At 32.4% G+C, this 23927-nt stretch overlaps 1 protein-coding gene across 7 annotated transcripts in view; it reads right to left on the reverse strand.

The window, feature by feature from the left end:
* Window positions 1-23927, reverse strand: part of ADGRL3 (adhesion G protein-coupled receptor L3) — a 966635-nt gene that overhangs the window by 421837 nt on the left and 520871 nt on the right. For all 7 annotated transcript variants that reach the window (XM_074229354.1, XM_074229353.1, XM_074229350.1 and 4 more), the window contains one exon: window positions 19333-19442. In XM_074229354.1, the coding sequence (XP_074085455.1) occupies window positions 19333-19442 (110 nt within the window). The remainder of the gene's footprint in view (window positions 1-19332; window positions 19443-23927) is intronic.

A 23927-nucleotide genomic window follows, 5' to 3' on the forward strand; every position in this document is an offset into this window, starting at 1 on the left:
AGATAGTATTTCTGACCTCTAGGAGTTTACAATTTAAAAATTACATATCAGACAGAAACAAAAAAAGCTAATGGAAAGAAGTATGTTTTTAAGTTTGAGAAAACAAATCAATTATCAAAATATTTAAGAGTTTATTCAAGTATTTACCTTTATGCCAGACTGAATAGCTGAACGATGACTGAAAGCCCAGTCATGATTACTCCTTTGTTATTCAACTAAATACCTGTATTCTTTCCTAATTTGTATTACAAATACCTGTCATTATTTTTTACTGTACTTATAGTTTTTATCTAATGGCTATAGAAAATGACTATTATTGATCATCATTTAGCTACCTTATATTTAATTATTTCTCCAAATGATTTACAATATTATTAGAAAATAAATACAACTGATATCTGGGCTGCAAAGTGGGCGGGCTATGGTTAATTCTAAATGAAGACTCTTCTCTCTCACAGACTGGGAAAGTTTTAGAGGGTAGGTAAGTTTTGAGGACTTTTTACATAATAGAAAAAGGAATGAGGGTGGAGAAAAATTCAGAATTGTCTCAGATATACCAACCAGATCAAATTAAGGAAATCATGAATGAATTTATTTAGGATGAAGGGAAAATCTGTGCAAAAATCTACATGAAGCCCAATGAGATTCCAAGTAGAATGAATTGTCATTCTAGGAATGATTTTGGGAAAATCTTGCTTCAGGTTTAGTTTAAAAATTTAAATATTTATCTATCTATATCTATATCTATATCTATATCTATATCTATATCTATATCTATATCTAAATCTATATCTATATCTATATCTATCTATATCTATCTATATCTATCTATATCTATCTATATATATCTATATCTATATCTATATATATCTATATCTATCTATCTATCTATCTATCTATCTATCTATCTATATATATATATATATATATATATATATATCTATATATCTGAATGTTTCAAACTGGTCCAGGCAATATGGCATGGAGTATCTACCCAAGAAACCTTGGATTGAAGTGCCACTCTTACTCCGTTGACCCTAGATAAGTCATTTAGTCCTTTAGGCAATTCTGTAAATCTCTAAAGTAGGTATGTTCAATCTTCACTAGTTGCAGTGGCCCTCCCAATTCAATACAAGCTGACCTACTTCTCATTTATAGTAGTACTCATTTGGTGGTGCATTGTATTCAGCAATGGGTAATGAATTCTGTATGTGACACTTGAGATTTTGTTTGGGTGCTGTGTGGCCCAGAAGAACTAAACAGTTGGACATGATGCATTTGGTAGAAAAGGTATCAGTAGAGGAAGTTTTCTCATTTGGAATTTCACCATAGCAATCAAACCCAGGCCCAATGCCTATCAATACCCAAATATACTGATACGTTGATATAAATGCTTGAAGTCAAGAAGCATTTACTAGGCATGCTTAAATATATTCTGAATTGAATTTATTTAAAATTTAGATAACAAAACAACTAATAGAGATTTCTTTAGGAGAACAATTTTACATAGGGATATCTAACAGTGAAAAAAATAATAAATCAATATTAAACTAATTGTGGACCTTCTCTTTTAAGAAACCAAGGTCAGGAGAGACATTAATATCTATTGTCCTGGAAACCAAAAATCTAGAGATTAAAAAAAAGTCAGTCTCAAATTTGTGAAAGCTAAAAAAAATCATAAGACATAGAACTGGAGAGATCTTATAAATCAAAGGATCATAGACTCAGAGCAGCTATTCATAGGTAGTTGGAAAGAATCTTATAGACTATGTAGTTTAATAATATCATTTTATAGATGAAGTAACTGAGGTCTCAGAAGTATCAAAGCCATGATTTGAACTATAAACTCTGAACCCCAGAACCCTCCTTTCATTTCACAGAAAGGGAAACTGAGGCTCGGAGAAGTTGTATGACAGAGGAAGATTGTTAATAAGTATCAGAAAAATCAAATTATCTATCTTTGCTTTTGCTTAGATGTTCTTATTAGGACTTTCTGATTAATGTTTCCTATGATTCCTACTTGAGACTTCTGAAGAATTCAATTTGCAAGCTGCTCATGAAATTTACAAGTTGTTGAATTAAAAAGCTATTAAAATATCTAAATAGAACAAAGACAAGATATGGCATGTTTCCAAGATGGGTGATTATAGTACCAATGCGAATCTGAGAAGTGAAATCAACAAATTTGAAGCATCTTTTTGTTAACATATAATTTTATTAAATGTTTTAAATAATCATATGCAGAATGATGTATTCTGTTAGTATTTAAATTACCTGTAACCAATTTCAGGGTCAATGTGTTTGGAACAATTTAAGATTTTGCTATAATACACATTTTCTCATTCAGATGATCTTAAATTTTTTTTTCTGTTCTCTTCCATTTGAGAAAGAACTTGGACTTGCCAAATCTTCTTCTAAGTGGAATAGAAACATTTTACATTTACATTACTGTGAATAGCCTTCACCAACTGTCATGTTTTGATTTAATATCAATCTGTAGAAAAGCTGACACTACCAGTCCATTCTTATCAAACACTGGAGAATTTAATTAAATAAGCATTTACCATCAAGAAAGCACTGATAAAAACCAATAAACTTTGCTCTTCTGACCTTATTGACTGACCAAGATAAAACAAAATATCAATATTTCATCAGTCATGAAAAGTCATTTTTGATGAACCTTTGCCACTGCAAAGTGCAGAATTTCAAAAGCTAAGTGACAGAGCTGGACTTAAAAACCAAATTATTCTGACTTGACAGCTTTATTTTAGATTCAACACTATCTCATGTACACCACTGTGAAATATTCTTTATAGCTAAATAATCTAGTTTTCTTTTTAAATAAACTTCTTGGAAGCACATTTGCCAGGTTAGAAAAATGGGAAATCATATTTGAATTATCAATAGACACAAAAGAATAATAGACTTTGATTATTAGTGGCCTAAATGCCATGGTTTCCTATGAAATCTAAGAAAGTGAATACATCATTTTAAGCAGTATGCTAAAGAGTTTATATAAGTCAATAACTTTCTACCGATTAAAATGGCAATAAAAATGACAGGTCACTGGTGAATTACACTATAATAACTGAATAATATAAATAGAATAAAACTTGAGTTTTTATTTTTAATTAATTTATTTTCATAAAAAGGAGATGGTTGTCTTTAAAAACTAAGAAAGGATGAATATGATAACTTGCTAATTACTTTTGCTTATGGATTTTGGCATTTTCCCTTAACTTTTATCATGACCCAGGAGAATGAAACACTTTATAAAGTTCAAAAACAAATGCTTTAAGGAGATCAAGAATTTTTCATTGGTCCTGGATCAGTGTCATTCTCATCAGAATAGTTAACATTCTAAGTTTAATAAATTTAACTATGGAAAAAATTACCAAATTATTTAAAGGGCTTCAATTTTTCTTGTATGAATAATAAGTTTATGTTATCTAATCAAAGACATTTTAAAAGTCAATAAAGAATAAAATTAATACAGTGGAATCTTGTATTATCTATACCTTTCTTAGAATTGTGCTACTATGATGATATAGCTGGCTATAGAATAGCATTTATAAAAGCCTTTCCCTGTCATACTTTTATCAAAAGTATTCTGACAAGTGTATGTGTATAGGCACTACCTACACTGTGGTTATCCAACTAGGCTTCCTTTCTCTAATCTCAATTCTCCACTATACCAGTACAAAGAACCCTGGCTTAGCTGTCTTCACAGACTACATTCCATCCAATCACTGTATAAGAGAAAGATAAATCAAAGCCACTTTGTGATTTTACATCACATCAAATAAATAAATGGGCAAAAAAAGTTAAAGGAAATAATCAAGGATGGAGAGTCTCGAAGACAGACTATCTTGGTGGAACTATGAATTGATGCATCCATTCTACAAGAATATTTGGAAGTACAGTCATCAAAATGTCTATAACCAGAATTATTTTACTATATACATTTATATATATATATATATGTATATATATACATATATATATATATATATATACACATATGAAATCCAAGATAGTCAAAAGTTAGGAAAGCATTTGAAAATATTAGTAAAATATTTGGAAATTTTAATAAAGCATTTTTTATGACATTAAGGATTCTAAATGAAACATGACTAAAAACAATACTCCCAAAGTGATCTGAGTAGGGCAGAGTATGTCACTCTCACTTTCCCTTGCTTTGAACATTACACTTTTCAATATATTTTAGAATTATAATATATGTACACACACATATATATATTATATAGTCAATACATTCCACTCGATTCACATTGTTTTTACTGTACACTAAAATCATAAAATTTCCTCCTCCCCCTTCCTCCTCCCTTCCAGGAACTGATGATCTGAGGATTAATCAACATCATTCTCCCATTTACAATTATGAAATTATTTTTTGAATCCAAATGTAGAACTCCACATTGGACACCATTAAATTTTAGTTTTTTGTTCTAACTTGTAGACATTTTCTTTTTTGATTCACTTTAGGAGTTTACTATCTTCTTGCTAGGGTTGGTCATTGAGTCTGTTCATATTGCACTGTGAGCTACTTGAAACCAGAAGTCAAAATTCCCTGTTAACAACAGAATAGACATAATTATGCTTAGATTCTAAATCTAAGCCTTGTACTGTAAGTCTCAGATCAGATTTTTGTCATTTGATAATGAATTTTGAATCAAATATTGTGACAATTCTGTGGTTTATACTCAATTTCTGACTCTAAGGAGACCTCAAATTTTATATTTCATAGACTTTTTAGATCACAGGCATCCTTTATCTCAGACCTTCTGGACTCTAGGATGGTACTATTCAATTATGTTTCATTTATACGCACATTTTTATATTATTATTATTATACCCTATTTAATTCTTATCAAGTCTATGCTGAAAGAAAAAATGCAATTTTTTAGTATACAAATGCTTTACCCTTTACTCATTCTCAAAATTCTGGTTAATCTTTATATTTCTAAATCTTCCAAGCCGGACAAAAAGAACACAGACTTATAAGGTCCTGAATCTTCCATTTGAGTCAACCCTTTGGAGATATAGTTTTGACTTTGGGGAGTTGCATGAAACTTACACATCACAGTCCCTTGTAGGAATATTTTATTAATCTCTAATATTTCCATCTCAAGATAAAACTTCAGCTGCCTTCTTACAATTTTTCAGAAGAAAGGTCTTTCAAATATCCTTCTTTCTTTTCTTAATGACAACACAGAAATAGGGGATCACTCAGCTACACATAAAAATAAAGAAAACTTGTGATCTTATTCATTCACTCCAACAATGCAAGTTGCCAACTATTCATACCTGACCATCCTTTGTAAATCTTGGCTGGTCAAATGCTCCGTTAAGTTTGCCATGGTATTAAGGGAGGAGGAAGGAAAGATCCTCCACAAAATGTTGGGGAACTTTGTTCATTTTCTCAGCATAAGTACAAGATATGTATACTCAGGGATGAATTCTATGGGCTATCCATTCAAATAGAAAAATATCCAGTTTTTTTCTGATATGGATAGCTTGACCAAAATTCTTGAATAATCATGAATCTCACTACACTTTAATGGGACTTGATGCAATCAATGCAATAACAACTTTGCAGGAGTTCTCCAGTATGATATTTCAGAGAATTGTGCTATTTAATATTTTTATGAATGACTTAGAGACAGTTATAATTTTGATGCTAATCTGCAGACAACACAGAGATGGTAGAGGCAACTTGTGAAGGTTACATGACTAAGACTAAAAGAAATATAGGCTATTTAAGAAGGATATAGGGTGCAGTGTACTGTAATTTGAATATGAACTAATAATACAATGTAACAGCCACAAAATATTATGTTCTCTTGGACTGCATTAAGAAAATTGTAGTTTCTAAGAATGAAGATTTAATGTTTCCTCTGTTCTCTGCACCAGTTGGTCCAAATATGTTCAGTTCTAGATACCATATTTTAAATGATACATTGCTAATGTAATTCTAAAGAGTTTCCAGGGGGCAGCTAGGTGGCGCAGTGGATAGAGCACCTGCCATGGAGTCAGGCATACCTGAGTTCAAATCCAGCTTCACACATTTAATAATTACCTAGCTGTATGGCCTTGGGCAAGCCACTTTACTCCATTTGCCTTGCAAAAAGCTAAAAAATAAAAAAAAGAAAAAGAAAAAGAGTTTCCAGAGGTAGATAATTGGAATGATTAAAGGTCTTCAGTCTATCCTTCAAATACCTGAAAGGCTATCATGTGGAATGGAGAACAGACCTATTCGATTTCACTCCAAAGGTCAGAACCAGAAGTAGAGACTGCAGAATAGCAAATTTAGTCTTGAGGGCTGAAAAAAAATCTTTCCAAAAATTACACTGGCACCAAAGTGGATTAGGCTATTTCAGGAGGCAGTATTTGCAATGGTCTGTATTTATACTAAAGAATCTAGTAATGAAAATAACCACATTTAATTTTTTTTAAAAAAGTGACTGTTTCCAAATTATTAGCATCTTTTTTACATATTTGCAAAAAAACTAAAGTAGATTTACACCTTTTCCATAATAGTCATTAGAAGTTCACAGAATATGTGCTGGAAGATATCTTAATGACTTCAACTACTCCTTTTCATAAGAATAAATAGGCTGGAGAGGCAAAATGACTTCCATGAGATCTCATAATGGAACTCAGTACTTCTGACTTCATTACATTACAGGGCAGATAATTTTTTGATTGAATAAATTAGATTTAGGCTATATAAACTTTATAGTTATGTATCACTTATAGGACTATCATTTATGGATTTTAATAAATTTAAAATTTGCCCTTTTTCAAATTTGAAGTAGTTATGCATGCACAATTTAAGCACCATTGACAAGTAGAACCCTATTTAATATGGAAATTAGTGGGTACATAATTAAATAGAATTAGCTTTTGTTTGATGGCATTATGAACAAATTACTTGTCCTCTACTATCCATGTTTTTCTTTAAGTTGTGAAAAGAATAGTACCAGATTTGGAGGAACATCATGGGTCATTTTAGGGCTAAATTACTACAACAATAGATTTTTATTAGATTATTTAATAGCCTGCTGCACTTTGTAGCAATATCTGAAGAAACAAGGAGAACCAAAATGCACCATACCCCCCAGTGACTTTCTAAGTCCATAAATGAGTTTCACCTTCTAAGAACTAAAAGTAATTCACAATATAGTTTTCTCTTTTGGAGTAATTTGTTAATTTTATAAACTTAGTGCTTAACAAATTCTCTAAGAACAGGGAAGGTGGAAGAGAAAAAGGAGAAAGAATATATTCAGTTAAGGAAAACCTTATGTTCTATCTTTTGGACAGATTCACTCTTCTTTTTCTGCCAACCCTGATTCCATTACTCTTTAAAAACCTAAGGCAATATTGGCAAATATTTAAAATGAAAGTCAACAGAATTCTGACTTTGTTGAGTTTTTGAAGCTAAGACATAATAAGTGAGATTAGAAAAGATTTGCCAAATGAAGGGGAATTAATGTCTTAGAGTCCCCAAAGAGCAAATGGTGAATCATTCTCACTGTAAAATTAATGCGCACAATCATTGTGTAGCAAAAAGAAACACAAATGTACAAATCTCCTTTGAATTGAGTTAATGTCTTCATACAGACAACTGAACTATTTAAATTTTGAAAACTGGACAAAGAACATACACCTCACTATCCAGCTATATGTACGCAAAGTGTTCTGTTTATAATTTCAGAACATTTTTTTAATCTTTTAATATGCTTTTTCAGTGAGCTATCATGGATTTCCTTTATTACAAGATATATCTAAGTTAAATATAGATTGATTATGAAAATACAAAAAGGCTATACTTAAATTATGACATTTTCCCCAAGAGAAAATTTGAATAAAAATACAGGAAAATGAAATAACAAACAAACTCTAAGCCTTTGCAGAAGATGAAAAATAATGTCAGTCATTTCTGGCATTAGTCTTATTTAGAAATAAAGAAAACTAAAAAATTCAGTAATTACTTATTAAATTTTAGTTCTAAAAGTTAAATGTTAATGTAACAAAACCTCTATGTCTACAATAGCACAGTATGTGATTAAACTCAGACATTTAATCAGGCTCATGAAATAAATGAGGCCATCAACCATTAATTAAACATGCCATTTAGATGGAAAAAGTAGTTTATGTAGGCATGATCTATCAACTTGCTGTAGGTTATTAATCAGTTGCAATAGAGGAAAATGACTTTCAAGATATGAATATATGAAATATTTGTACATGTTACCTTTCTGACATTTCAGTAGAAACTTAAGAAGGGTCTTAGGTTAAGGTTTATAGTACTCTATTAATAGATAGTCACAGGTAAGGATCAACTAGGAAGTGGCAGGAAATAGTGAATCAAGGGATGAGAGTTAGGAAGATCTGGATGAAGAATTGAAGAGTGCCTCACATGTATGGGCATAGTATGTGTAGTGTATATGTGTGTGAGTATATATTTAATGTCATAGCTCTATAGAAATATAATATTTTAAATTATAAAATAGTTCAAAATCTTCAGTAATTAGTGAAAGAAATTTCATATCCAGGATTTCCCCAAAGCAATGATAAAATAGAACTGGACTTTTCCAACCCTCCCCCATAAAGATTAAATAGCCAAAGAGAGGAAAAACTAGAGAATTCATGAATTATCTTCATCTTACATTTAAATAAGTTAATTGGTATTTTTTTCTATTAGTAGGAAATGAAGTTAACTTTTCATTTAACAAGTGCTTAAAAATTTCACACATCTAAAAGTCAAATCAATCAAAAGTATGGCAGTATGGGCTCAGAGTCTTGGATTTTAAGTCAGAAAGGCTGAATTTCAATGTTTATTCTTCCATGTGCATTATCTCATGCAAGAAATTTAACTGAATGTCTTTAACTCAACAAGAAAATGAGATGGTTAAACTAGATAATAACTAAATATCTTCCCTTTCCAAACTTAAAAACCCTCAATATTCAAAGGTAGAGTATACTATTTCAAATTTTGAAGGACAGAAAGTTTTATTTTCTCATATAGTACTTTGATTACTTACACATTTACTGAATCGAATAACTTTCCTCATGGAGCAGTTAAATGGTGCAGTAAATAGAGCACTGGTTTTGGGAGTCAGGAGGATGGGAGTTTGAATCTAGGGTCAGATACTTGACACTAACTAGCTGTGTGACCCTGGCATGTCACTTAACTCTGATTGTCTCACATCTAGGGCCATCTCCAATCATCCTGATTCACATCTGGTCATTGGACCAGATGATTTTGGAAGAGAAAGAGGTTGGTGACATAGCACAGCACCTCCTTCGCTCAATTTTACTTCATATGCTTGTCTTGGCACACCTCCCTGATGTCATGGTCCTCTTCGAGACTGAAGGACAAATATCATCATCAACCTTCCTTAGAATGAAATTATCTCTCACTCTATTTCTACCCTGTTTAAAAATCTTATTAAGAGAATTTTCATTCATTCAAGTAACGTTTTCTTTATTTTTCTTTCCTCAATCTATGGAAAACCATCTCTGAAAAAGAATTAAGAGCATTGGATGAAGACTTAAAACAAAAGATATCCTATTTTAACTCTGGCAATAACTACTTGCCAAAGTTGGAAATTATTTGCACTTTCTAAGTAGAATTTCCTCATTTATAAAGGGTTGGTACCAAATTAATTTCTATAAAAGCATATTTCAAACCTAGAATTCCATAATTATTAAAAAAAATTCTAATTCATAGAAAAGAAGAAATATTTTTAACCCTTTCTTCCATCCTTCCTATCTCTATTGTTGTTTTCCAGTGGAATCTTAAGAAATAAGTTTATTTGGAGAAGAAGAAAATCTTGGATTCCTTCTAGTTTCATGATCTGATACTCTGTCAATGCCAGTAGATGAAAATCAAGTTGAGAGAAAAGAATTGATTTTGAATTAATTTCATTTCCATAGAGCAAGCATTTATTAAAAGCCTCCCATCTCCAGGTTTTGGTGCTACATAGGATAAGAAGGATTCCACAAATGGAAATTTAACTGAGATATATTATTTAGTTAATCAAAAATTTCAACAAACAATTCTCATATTCTGCTATGTCTTTTCCTCACCTCTTCAATGCAACCCATGTCTATAAATCCTTATTCTCCTTATTATGCTTAATGCATTTTGTTTGTGTTTCTAGATGCATATTTCAAGCTCTTGTGAATGTTTTATCATCTATTAGTTGGTAAATTATTCAAAGGTGAAGGGTTTCCTTCTTTCTTTCCCTACTTTATCTTTATATTAGCCTAGGTAAGTGTTTAATGTTTGTCAAATTGAAATGAGTTATGCTGATGGATATTTGAACATTTAAAATATTTACAGGTTTATCCTTTTGTTCAAAAGTTTCTTTAGTGCATAAATGATTTTCTGAAACTTTAAGAAGAGTTAATCTGACATTGCAAATTACTTTTATACAAGTCATTAGGGTGGCAGAATTTTCTTTGGAAACCTTAAGGATTTGAAAGGGTTTACATATGTTTCACTTTGATCATACTATTATCGAGGACAGGGTAGATCAAACCAACAAAAATGCTTTCCCATAATTATGCCACATTGAAACAAAATTATGTTAAATGGTTTCTAATTCAACAAAGATCTGTAGGATACTATGGAAGAGGTAAAAAAACACAATTGATAATGATTTATCAATTCTCCCCCTACACACACACACACACACACACACACACATTCAAAATACCTTAATACAGTTAAGGAATCAATTACTTTAGTTCTTATAGCTATACTCATACTCAACCCATAGTTTCAACAACCAATAGCAAGCCTATAAGACTATTTTGATTAAACTCTCATTTCCTTTAGCTTTTGAAAAATGTGTATTTCTTCTCTCTTTTCCCTAAGAGAAACCACAGTAAGAAGAGACTTATAGAGTAATCAATGTGTGCTTTGTATTTTTAAGGGTCAATAACAAAGATGTGAAAGGGAAAACTGAATTTTGACTGAAGTCAAGATATTTTTTAGCTGCAACTTGCATGGAATTGTATGCCTTGAAAGAAAGACAATTTGTCAGCAGCATTCAAAGTAAAGATTCTTTACTGAGAAATACTCTTAATGGATGGTTAGTTTTCTTATTTTTTTCTCCCCACACACAGACCTTTCATTTAAACAAACCAAATAAAGGAAATGTTACTCAAAGATGCCATGATTTAATTCCTGTTTCAGGACAGAAGGTGAAGGATAAAAGAAAAATTGGATAAAAGAAGTGGGATTTGGTCAAACAGTGAAGTTTAAAATTCTGGGTATTCTATCTCATCTTAAGGGGAAGAGAGGTGGAACAGGGTATCCCCTAAAAGAGGGAAACCAAACATCAAGAAAAGAATAATGGAGAAATGGAAAGGTGGCAAACTCATTGCATAATTAACTAATGCATAACTGGAACAGATAAAAATATTCATTATTGTATCTCTAGACTAGTTTCCTTTAAAATTAGAGGATATTTTGAAAATTATAAAGTAAGGAAATAAGAAACTAATTTTGATTTACAAAGTTTAAAAATAAAATGAGATTAAAAACATCTTCAAGGACTCTTAAGAAGTAGAATCAGTGAAGTACATTCAGCAAAAAATATTCTCAGTTTTGACTCCTACTTTCATATTTTCACTATACCAGATGTCCTATTTGGCCTCCTCCTTGTGCTCAAATTCCCCAAAAGTATCAGTATTTAATTTTGTACCTATTTACTAATTCTACAACTCATTACAATAGGTTTTTTTATTTTTATTTTTATTTATTTTTTATTTTTATTTTTATTTTTTTAGGTTTTTGCAAGGCAAATGGGGTTAAGTGGCTTGCCCAAGGCCACACAGCTAGGTAATTATTAAGTGTCTGAGACCGGATTTGAACCCAGGTACTCCTGACTCCAAGGCCGGTGCTTTATCTACTACGCACTTAGCCGCCCCAATAAGTTTTTTTAAAAACTCTCTTCTGTATCCTTTCAGTATGATAAAACTATTAGATTTTGTTCTTACTATCACTTTCAGCATCCCCTACTTTTTTTTAAATATAAAAACCAACAAACTATTTCTTATAGGTAAATAAATTATGTATGTATCAAGGCTATAATCAAAAGAGTGAGATAATAATGCATACTATACAACATCAGAAGTTATATAAAATATATTATGTTGACAATTATACTGGAACAAGAAATAAAATATACTTGCCTTCCCCTTTTTCTAGTACTAAGAAGTAATCATTAGAAATAGTATGCCAATTTTATTGTGATGAATATATGAGGAAATAACTAATTTGTGTCACAGAAACTGGTAGTAGTAATTTCTTATTTATTCAACTGAAAATAATAAAATTGGATGTTTAGAATCAAGAAAGAAGAAAAGATTTAATTATGAAAATCACTCATTTTCAAAATTGATCCTTTACATGAGATTTTTCATCCTTCCAAGGGAATTTGTGATGGGGAGGGATTGTATCTAAAAATATGAAATCATTATCTCAAATGAACCATGTTATTTCTAGCATGGAGAAAGAGCACTAAATTAGAAGTCCAAACAGATCGATTCAAATCTTGCCTCCATTACTTACTACATGAGAGATCCTGGGACAATAATTTATTCTCATTGTACCTTAGTTCTATATCTATAAAATGAGGGAATTGAGCAAGAATATCTTTAAAGGTCAAGCTCAAAATTCTATTTTTCCATGAATTTCAAATAATTTTTCAATACTAGAGCACAAGATTTAAAGCTAGATGGTTTTTAACAATTATTTAATTTAGTCTATGATTTTTATCAATGAGGAAATAAAAACCCTAGAAGAAATTAAATGACTTATTCTAGGCTACAGTCATAAAAGCCATTATTTGAAGCTACCTCCTTTTCTTCCAAATACATTGTTCTCTCCACAAAAAACATGCTATCCCTAAAGTAATTTACATCCTTTTATTTCCTTATTAAGGAGTCTAAGAGGAAGACAAAATACCATAAAGCACCTTGGACATGGGAAGCAAGAAAAATGGTATTATCCCAGTATATATAACAAGCAATCAGGGTCAGGTATCTTTCCTCTCCTCTCCATAGGAAGGATCAAGAGAACTTTTAGGTAAGTCTTTGGGACTTGCAATTATTGCCGAGTTTCCTAGCCAAGATTTTAAGACTGTTAGGGTATTCTCAGTCCTGTGGGAAATCTGAAAGAGGTAAAGAAGTCAGGAATGAAGAGAGAGAGAGAAAGTCAGGGACTGGAATGGTACTGAAATGTAATAAAGACAATGGCATCTAGGACTATGAACAAAGGCTAGTGCTGGTCCTAGGTGACAAAGAAACATTAACTTTATTAATGGGACTCTAGAGAAGCCTAGTACAAGTTATACATTTATTTCCAACCCTTCCACTTACCAATTCACCCCTTCTCCATGTTCCTTTTTACCTACTGGTTAGCAATATTAAGAAAATCTTTATTGTCTGTTTTCTGGTTGTTTTACTTGTTACCTTCTTTTCATTCTGAGTATGTCTAAACATCATAATATATATAGTTGATCTCAGAAAAATGTAATTCATTTTGCATTATCTAAAATGCATGCAGATCAAGTATTGGTGTTGGAAAAATAATGACTCAGGGTGCAAATGCTGGAAACTTTCTGAGCTGGAATTTATTGGAGATGATTTTATTTTGCTTTTATTCACTGACAAAAAAGAAAGAAAATCTTAAAAATGGCATCTTGGATCTTCTTTCCTCCCCATAAGGAGTCTGGTAGGGCTCAGAGCTAAATACTTCCCTCTCCCCCAACCCCCATCCCCAACTTTAGGAGAGAAGAGAAAGGGAACTAGATGACAAAGACTTCAAGACTTCATCTGAACAGGTCTAGGACACTAAGACTGAGTATTCTGTAAGGTTTTCAATTTGGACCCTTTCTGGTTGGGAGAGGTATAAATGGGGGGGGGGGGCACAGAAAGGAGCCACAGCAATATTTCAGAGTTTTCAGATAAACTTAAATGTTAAGATGAAATATGAAGAGATTTGAGTGGAGAGGGGAAGATTACAATTGGTGCTTTTTTGCTGATGTAATTAGCACCTCACCTCCTCCCTTATTTCTCTACCATTTCAGATTCTGAGAGGGTAAACTCAAAGTAATAGTAAAAGAGTGAGGGATGGCCGAAAGTACAGGTTACAGGACTAGGGGAAAAAATGCAGAGAAGAGGATTTTAGAAAGGCAGGTGGGTTACCATGTAGCTGCTTCTCTTTTTTAAAAATTTAATTTCATTCCATCCCTTGGTTTTCCCTTGGATCCTCTTACCTCTAAATTAGAGTAAAGAGGGGAGGGATGAGTAGGGAAGTTAAGTGGGAACAATTTATTAAGTATTCCTACCATGTGCCAATACCTGTGCTATGTGATTTGCAAATATCTCATTTGATAAAACAACCCTGAGAGGTTTGTTTATTACTATTTTATTATCATATTATTATTAATTATTATTATTATTATCTTATTCTTCCCATTTTACAGCTGAGTAAACAGAAGCAGAAGTCGAAGGATCAAATAAATAATATCTGAGGTATAATTATAACTATACAAGATTTATGTAGGGAAATTATGTGGCACAGTGGATAGAGGACTGACCCTGAAGTCAGGAAGATCCACATTCCTGAGTTCAAATCTGTCCTTGAACATTTACTAGCCATGTGACTTTGGGCAACTCTCTCTTAACTCTGCTTGCCTCAGTTCCTCATCTGAAAAGTGAACTGGAGAAAGAAATGGCAAACCACTCCAATATCTTTGTCAAAAAACCCTAAATGGAGTCACGGTCAGACATGATTGAAATGACTGACCAGTGGTGTGTATGTATATACTTACATATATACGCATCATACACACACACACACACACACACACACACACACGTATGTATGTATATCCCTCTAGTCATTTATATCCCTCAGGGTTCTCTTGCAGTCCTACTTCTCTTCTCTCTCTATCCTTCACTGGGTGATCTCATCAGCTCCCTGGATTTAATTACCATCTTGATGTTTTAAGACCCTCAAAAACTGTCTCTCTTGCCCTAACCTCCCCAATGATCTCCAAATCTCCTATTTCAAACTCGATATCAAGTAGACATCTTAAATCCAATATGTTCAAAATAGAACCCATTATGTTGATTCTTAAAATATTCCCTCCATCTTCCCTCTTACTATAGAGGACAATATTGCCCTTCCCTTCCCTCAGGCCCACACCCTAAGGAGTCATTCTGGATCCTTCACTATCTCTCATATACATGCTACTGCCAAGTCCTATCAATTTGACCTTTGCGGTCTTTGATACACTTCCTTCTCTCCTCTGATAATGTCACCTCTCCAGTACAGGTCTTCATCACCTCATGACTTGATTACTACAATAGCCTGTTGGTAGGTTTACCTGTCTTGAGTCTCTCCCCATGCCATTCCACTGTCCAGTTAGTCACTCCTAATCAATAAACTTCAATAGTTCCTTATTGCCTCCAGCAACACATACAATCCTTCATAATCTCCTACCTTTTTAGTCTCCTTACATCTCACTCTATATTATATACTCTTTGATTCAGTGATACTGGTCTCTTGGTTCTTCTTCAATTAAGATATTCCATTTCTCAGTTCCAGGGATTCTCTCTGGCTTACTGTCTCCATGACTGTAATATTCTCTTTCCTCCACTTTAACTTTTTATATCCCTGATTTCCTTCATATTTCAAATAAAATCTAACTTTCTAAGGAAGACTTGTCTAACTCCTTTCAATTCCAGTACTTTCCCTCTATAGATTATTTCCTGTTTATCCTGACTAAAGCTTGTTTTGTATATGTTTGTTTGCATGAAGTCTTCCCTAATACATTTTTGAGGTATTATCTTTTGACTTTTTAAATATATTCCTACCACTTATCACAGAGCTGCTCTGTAGTAGACACTTAATATGCTAAATAATAGACTGATATGCTGCATACTGCCACAGTATATAACATTTAAGTACACATATTACTAAGAGAGAAATAAGATGCTCTAATTCAGAGAACTAGATGATCTTATACCTAGAAAACCTAATTTCAAATTCAGTTCTGACACTTTCAGACTATGGGCTCCTCAATTCTTTGTTCTTGGACTCCATTTCTTTTTCCATACTATGAATATCTAGATGATTCTAGATTCCCTTCTATTTCTGGATTTGTGATATCTCTTTCTGAACCTCATTTTCTTCAGCTATGAAACTAGAGTTACTAATATCTGTACTGCTTTCCTTACAACTATGATGTTGAGAAAAGAACTCCATACTTTGCTAGCAATATAGTTTAGTATTATTAATTCTAAATTAAAGATTAGTCATTTTGCCAGCCTATCCTGAGTCTTTCCTAAAGCATTATTAATTATTCACAGAGAAAAATTCTGAAGAGCATAGATTGTTGTCTCTCTATTAAAGTTAAAATACACTTGATTTAAAGTAGCTTCACAAATCACTGGCAAAATCATCATTTCTTGCTAGACTGCAGAGACTGCTTTTAAGGTAGCTATGGGCAAGTCACTTAACTTCTGTTTACCCTCAACTATAAAATGGGAATAAAAAGAGAAAATATCTTACAAGTCTCTTGTGAAATCAAATAAGATATCTGTAAATGTTCTGTACAATATCTAGCACATAAGTAGGCATTATAATTGCAGATTCCTTTCCCCTAAATCATGCCCTAGATTGTAATTGTTTTCCAAGAAGCTTTAAACAAATTTGGGAAAGGGCTAAAGAGAAACGGGGAATTTAACACTCTTGATCCATTCAATAAACTTTGCAGATACCATTATGTTAATAAAAATAAAAAGAGATATAGTAAATATTTAATAATTCACAGAAAATATTATAGTCTTCCAAACAAAAAATTAGAATCATATATAATAATTTTTCTTGGTAAAAGAATCATTCATAGAACAATAATATGATAACAATGGAGTGGAATTTAGAACATATACTCATATATCAATCACTTTTTAAACAAAGGGATGGAATCTCAAAGAGGGTAAGTGATGTGATGAAGGCAAAGGGACAAGAATTCATGTCACTTGCTTCTCGAGAATTTTGCATGAGCTATTTTATGGATCACTTTCTTCTAGGCTCATTTTATCCCTACAAAATCATGATAAAGTTACTCAAAGAATGCCCAATAAAATAAGATGCTTTTTTATTCAAACTTTACTGAATAGAATTTGAAATGGAATGACACTGCACAGAAGTAATTATTTAAAACCTTGGAAGCTAAAACTGACAACTCTGATTATGTCATTAGACAGAGCAGTTTGAGATTATTGTCTAATGAAATTATCAGATTAATATTTTAGTATAGCGGGGTGTTTTTTGCAGGACAACCAATAAATTATTTTTGGATTAAAGGAAACCTATTACTAAAGGATGCCCAGAGATTGCATTGCCCATTTCTTAAAATTTGCAGCAGAGAAAAGAAATCTGTGGTAAACCATAATCCTTTAGTTTAGAAGAATGTCTAGGGGAAAGACAGGTTTATACAGAGCTGTACAAGCAAGACTTCACTTTATTAAAGTGATTTAAGAAGAAGGTATTTTAGAAAAAGGTTTGGCAAAACACTTTGGAATAGGCTTTCATCACAAAACAGTCTGAAGTGATTCAAAGGAACTGAAGAAAAAACTGTAAACTCTAATTTTTTTAAAAGTGTAGGGGAAAAGTTATTTTGACATATCTTAACACAACTATTTATAGAAATTGGAATAGTCCATTAGTGTAAACATAATAATATCTTTCTGATTTAATTATGAGATTGTCACTACTATGTACTCATTGTTTCTTGGTTTTTGCAGCAGTCCATCAATTATTTTTTTATTTTTCATTAAGGATTCCACTATTATGTCAGTGACTTAGAAACTTATTATTTTTCATTACTTAAAATAGCATTACTGAAATATTACCATAAAATATATATGCATATATATATACATATAAATATTTATATAGATTTTGTAGAGGAAATGACCTAAAACATGAAGGCATCATTTCTATGAAGTACATATCTATGGCATTCCTATAAATACTCTAGCAAGTTTCTAAATCTTTTCCAGAAAATGCTGGTCTAAGACTGTGGATTAAGTACTTCAAAGAAGAAATATCTAATATTATTTTATGATACTTCCTTCAATTTAAATGTAGTTCTTGATGGACAAATGGCCTTGTAAGCCCCCCCCCACCCCGGTTAAAAACATAAGCACATCTTCTCAACATCATTGTTCTAGTTTTGAGATCAGCATCAACAAGGAAGGAAAAATGCCCCTATCATTCCTTTGGGATACTGAGCTTGTCACTCCTCAGATATATTCTTCTGGCTAGAAACGAACTTAGGGGTAGAGGTGAGCCCAGTTGTTTTATGCTCTGGGCTAATTAGAATATTGAATATGTTCACATAGGGTTCTATGACTGATTCTCATTAAGCAATCCTATGTCATAAATATTTCAGATAAAAAACATTCTTTTTAATTTAAAAATTTTGGTCTTCTTCAGGATAGAAAAAACAGTGTTGCATGTCAGAATTTTAGTTCTCTAATATGCCTGAGGACAAAAAGAAAGGTGCTTGATTTATATCGCAATTGACAATAGGAGTGAGGCAAGGCAAATTCTACTTCTATGAAATTAAAGTTGTGAAGATTACTTCACATAAGTCATTTAGTCTTTTTATCTGAAATTCCCTCTCTAAATGAATATATTTCTAGTTGCCTAAAATTTGATGCACAAAGAGTTTTAGATATAGCTTTCTTTTTCATCAAGGTAAAACTCCCATTTTTAGCAATTTCTACACCACTGAAATCCTGAATGTATCTCCCATTATATATTTTCTATTTGTTTGCATGGATGAGGGATATACCAAACAGAACCTTACATTACTCTTTCTTGATTTGTCTCTCTAAGTATTTGCTATTTCAAACTAAAATTATTATAAATGAAAAACATCTTAATATGGGCATTCACTGTTTTTCATATCCCTGAATATAATAAAAAAATAATTGAACATTAAGAATTACATTCTTAGGACACATGAGTTATACTGTTTCTTGAGTTGAGGTAAAAGAATATTATTTGCAAGGAGAAACTTACCAAAGACATATTTGTCAAGGACTAGTTTGATTATATCATACTTTAAGTGAATATATTGTCTTACTTTTTGTCATTGAGTATCTACCATCTTCACAAAGTGGCACATCTATCCAGACTATAAAACAATAACAAAAAGATTTGATCATATTTGGTTTTGGGAAAAGAAAAAAGTACAGAAATATACATACTGTAAGGTACACATTCATACTGCACTTCAAGATATTTGTAGGTTCCTGGACATGGGTCTGGAAACACATCAGGGCCGGCAACCACAGCACATTGTGTTCGGTTATTGCATCTGAATTTAAGAAATTAAGAAAAAAGGTACAAGTACAATCAGACCATACAGTGTGACATATGCATATTAATATCAATAATCATTTAACTTTCAACTCTCTGGACTTAGTGGGTTACTTCTATGATATTAAGGGTTACTTTCTATTATACACCAAAAAAAAGAGAAAAGATAAAATCAATTTGCTGCATGTGTCTGGCATAACTTATTTAATACCTATAAAAACATAGGATGATTTTGAATTAAAAGGAAATATACATAAGCTTGAGCAGTCCTCAGTCGCCCACAGTCGATTGTCAATGCAAACATAAAGCTAAAAAGGCCTATTCCTGCTTCAGAATGGGCCATATTACTGCTATGCTGAGAACATTTAGAACATATTGCTACAGTTTCATTATACTTATTTGAAATAAATTCATTTTATTTCACCAAACTATTTTTTAGAAAGGAAAATGGTAAGCTGTATAGAAGTCTTAGCTAAAACTGGAAACCTAAGGCAGAACAAAATACAAATCTAAGTCAGTTTTTATAAAATACATAATAATTTAACAGAAGTTATTCTGATAATATTATTATCACCAGTAGGCAAAAATCATTTTTAGGAATTTGATTATCCTATCCCTTGTGTTCCCCTGACGATGACATTCAAATAAAATATTAAAATAAAGATAATGATACATTTTCTTCAATAAATATTTGCTAAACGATCTCCTCTGTACAAGGTAGTTTGCTATAAGCTATGAGAGAAATAAAGATGAGTAAAACCTAGTCCCTGGAGGCCAGAACCTCAGAAGTTAGTAAGTAATGTGCAATTATACAATCACTTGGATTCAGGCAATATATGGAAATGGACATGAGAGGACAGGTTTGAAAGATATTGAATTAGAATTCACTGGACTTAGCTAGTCCCAGGACTTTGGGTAGGGGTTTGGGGATGGTGATAAAGACAGGAGGGAGTCAAAGATGATTCCCAAGCAACAAGTCTATATGACTGGTGGAAAGAAAGGTGAAACCATTAAAAGAAATTTAGGAGGAGGTGCTCATAAGGGTAGAAGAGAGAGTGAAGCTTTGGTTTCGAAGTATTAATTTGTGGTGCTTTGGTACAGTCATGTGCAGGCACAATCTAATGGAACAAACTAATTCTATGCTTGTGTCCTAGATCTTCCACTTCCTGGTGGTTGGATCCCCAAGCAAGTCAAGTAAATTTTCTGAGTTTCATATTCTTTTTCTGTGAAATTGAGTCAAAATTATTGGAACTACCTTGGAAAAAAAAAGGTTGTTAGAAAAGTACTTTATAAACTTTAAAGTGCTATGTACATACTAGCTACTTTATACAAACATCTATCTATCTATCTATCTATCTATCTATCTATCTAATCATATAAGTTTAGAATGAAACGGGATCTTACAGAATATATAATCTAACTTCTTCATTTATTTGACAGCTATCAAAGATTATAGATTTCTGAAATGACTTTAAAGTTACAGAACTTTGAAGTGGCAGAGTTGAGATTAAAATTTGAGTGGAACATAGGTTGTCTGATTCTAAATCCAGGGTCCTTTCAGTCAAATGGAATAATAATTATTATCATAGAAATCATATGAATTAAAATTTTATTAAGTATCTACTATATGCAAGGCACTGTGCAAGAACCTGGGAACATAGAGAGATCCAAGTGAAATAATGTTTGCCTACGTAGTTTATATTCTCCTGTAGGGGAGGGGGAAAGCATTTACACAGACTCTGTGTGTGTGTGTGTGTGTGTGTGTGTGTGTGTGTGTGTGTGTGTGTGTGTGTGTGTAAAGAGAGAGAGAGAAATACATATATTTATAGGCACATGCATGCATACATACATGCATGCATATACACACATTCAGGAATTTCAAGAGGAAGAGAGATCTAAATGGAAATGGGTAGAGTTGAGGTCAGGAAAGGTTTAGCAGAGGGAGTGATCCTTGAATTATATTTGGAAAAAAAAGAAATTCAAAGAGACACAGACTGAGAAGGATTAAGTGATTTTTCCAAGTTTAAAGTATTACTAAATTCCTGAGGCTGAATGAACTCAGGTATTATTTATGCCCACATCAGCATTCTATTTGCTATCCCACCTAGTTGTTTCCAACACATAATAGGGTATCATAGTAGATATCAAGACAGAGGAATTACATAGTTAAGTGGAATATGAAGGAAAGGATGGGTTCAAGAAATGAAGAAGAGTATTTGAGCATCTCTTTCACAGAAATTGGGAGAAATTAAAGAATGAAATAGAAGAGGGGCAAACTGTCGATAAGGGGATTTGAATTACTCTTCATGGTTTCTGCATAGTAAAATGCAGTCTTTTACTGAGAGTCAAGGGAAATAGTCATAGGCAGTTAGAGAAGAAAAGTGAATAAAACTCAGAGACCAGTTTATAGTATATATAATATATAACCATATATTTTATATATATATACCACATAATTATATAATCATAAATTTCATGAATATTTTATATATAATATATATTTATGAATATTATATAAAACCTATAAATATATAAATTTCATATGTAATATAAACTGGTCCCTGAGTTTTAGATATAATTATAGTTTTATATATAAGTTGTAGTGGACCTACTTGGCAGACTATTACTTTATAGCAGAGTCCAATAACTCAAGAGAAGAGCAAAAAGTACAGATAATGGTGGAAAACCAGAGGGAAATTAGAAAATGGATGAAAATTGAGAGGACAAGACAGCAAAGGCATCAAGGATAGAGGACAGGGCAGTGTACAACTAAAGTGGTTAACTAGAGGTGCCCCTCTACTTAATCATGGCTCCATATCAAGTGTTATCTAACACTCAAAGCCTGAGGCTTAAGATAGGCAATTTCTTTAATAAAACCATATCAGTAATTCCCAAATAAAAGCATTCCACAAGGTGGTAAAAGTAGTTCAGAAAAAAAGATAAAATCAAATAAGTTGCTCACTGCAAAGAAGCATTCCTGGGGCCTCAAGGGCTCTCTTTCAGAGTCATAGGGCTGACTTCCAAAGCAATTCATCTGTGGTCAAAGTTAATTCAAGCTACCCCTGCTCTGCCCCATAATATCTTGGCTCATACAACCCTGGTTAGTATAATGAGGGCATATAAGGGTGAGTTACCCAGTTTCTACTATTGTCCTGGTCTAAAACAAGGGCTCATTAACACTATGAAAGAAAAAAACAATGTGAGGCCAAAGCAGGGGTGATACACTAGAAAAGTGAGGAGGGAAAAATGACTAGAGGTCCAGGAATAAAAAATAGATTTAGGAGGAATAAGACATCTTTGAAATAAAAGACTTGAGTTCATCTGGAAAAAGAGTTGTGAAATTCAGCTGCAAAAATGTGATATTTGATCCATTAAGAGGTTAACCAAAGGGAAGTATAAAGAGATAAGGAAGAGGAAGCAACAAAAGGTATTTAAGAAAAGGCAGATGATTAAGTGGAGAACCAAGAGAGTGCAGGGTAGTTGTGGGGAATAAGAAGATAAAATATATAAGATTTTTTTAAACATTAAAGCACTATGTAAATATTAGCTGTGGTGGTGGTGATGATAATGATGATGATGATATCACCAAAGTTAAAAAAAAAGCATTCCAAATGGGTAGGGGGAACAGGAGGAAGTGAAAAACAATTTCAGAGACTGAAAAAGATGATAATTGAGAAAAGATCATTAAGATCATTGAATTTGATATTGATTAGAAGGCCTTTTGTGGACTTTGAGATGGCATTTTAATAAATGGCAGGATCATAAGCAGATGGTGCATTTTTACCAAGAGAATTGGGATAAGGAAAGGTCTCCGCCTACTCCCATTAAAAACTAGAGTAGACATGAATATGTTTATAGGGAGACAAAATTTGCACAGTGCCTATTATGTGCCAGGTACAGCACTAAGCATGTCTTTTATTAAACATATATATCATTTCATTCTCTCAACAAATGCTCTTATCCCCATTTTATTTTTTAATTTTGTTAATTTAAATATTTAATTTATTTATTTTTATCCCCCTACATGCAATGGTGGCTTTCAACAATTATTTTTTTGCAAGCTTTTTACATTCCCCCCCCCCCGCCCCCACAGAGAACAATCTAATATAGGCTCTACAAGTATAACCGTCTCCATTTTATGGTTGTGGAAACTCAAGCAAACTGAGAGGAAGTGATTTGCCCAGAATCATGCAACTATTAAGTGTCTGAAGCTGAATGTGAATTCAGAACTTCCTGATTCCAATGCTGTTATCACTAGCAGCTTCCAGCTAAAGAAAAGGAGAGAATCAAAACTTGAAGACAAAAAATGGAGAGAACATGAGAAAGGGAAAGTAAAAGAGGAACAGAAGAAACTGAGTTAGATTGGAGAAAAAGGAATTACAATGAAAGTGCATTTGGTAGATGAGGACTCCAGGAAGCAATGAAGAGTGAACAAAAAGGCAAGAGGAAGGGTTAGACTTGTGAAAAAAGGGGTTGGGATGGG

This window comes from Macrotis lagotis, chromosome 3 (assembly GCF_037893015.1).
Source record: "Macrotis lagotis isolate mMagLag1 chromosome 3, bilby.v1.9.chrom.fasta, whole genome shotgun sequence".
NCBI lineage: Eukaryota > Metazoa > Chordata > Mammalia > Peramelemorphia > Peramelidae > Macrotis > Macrotis lagotis.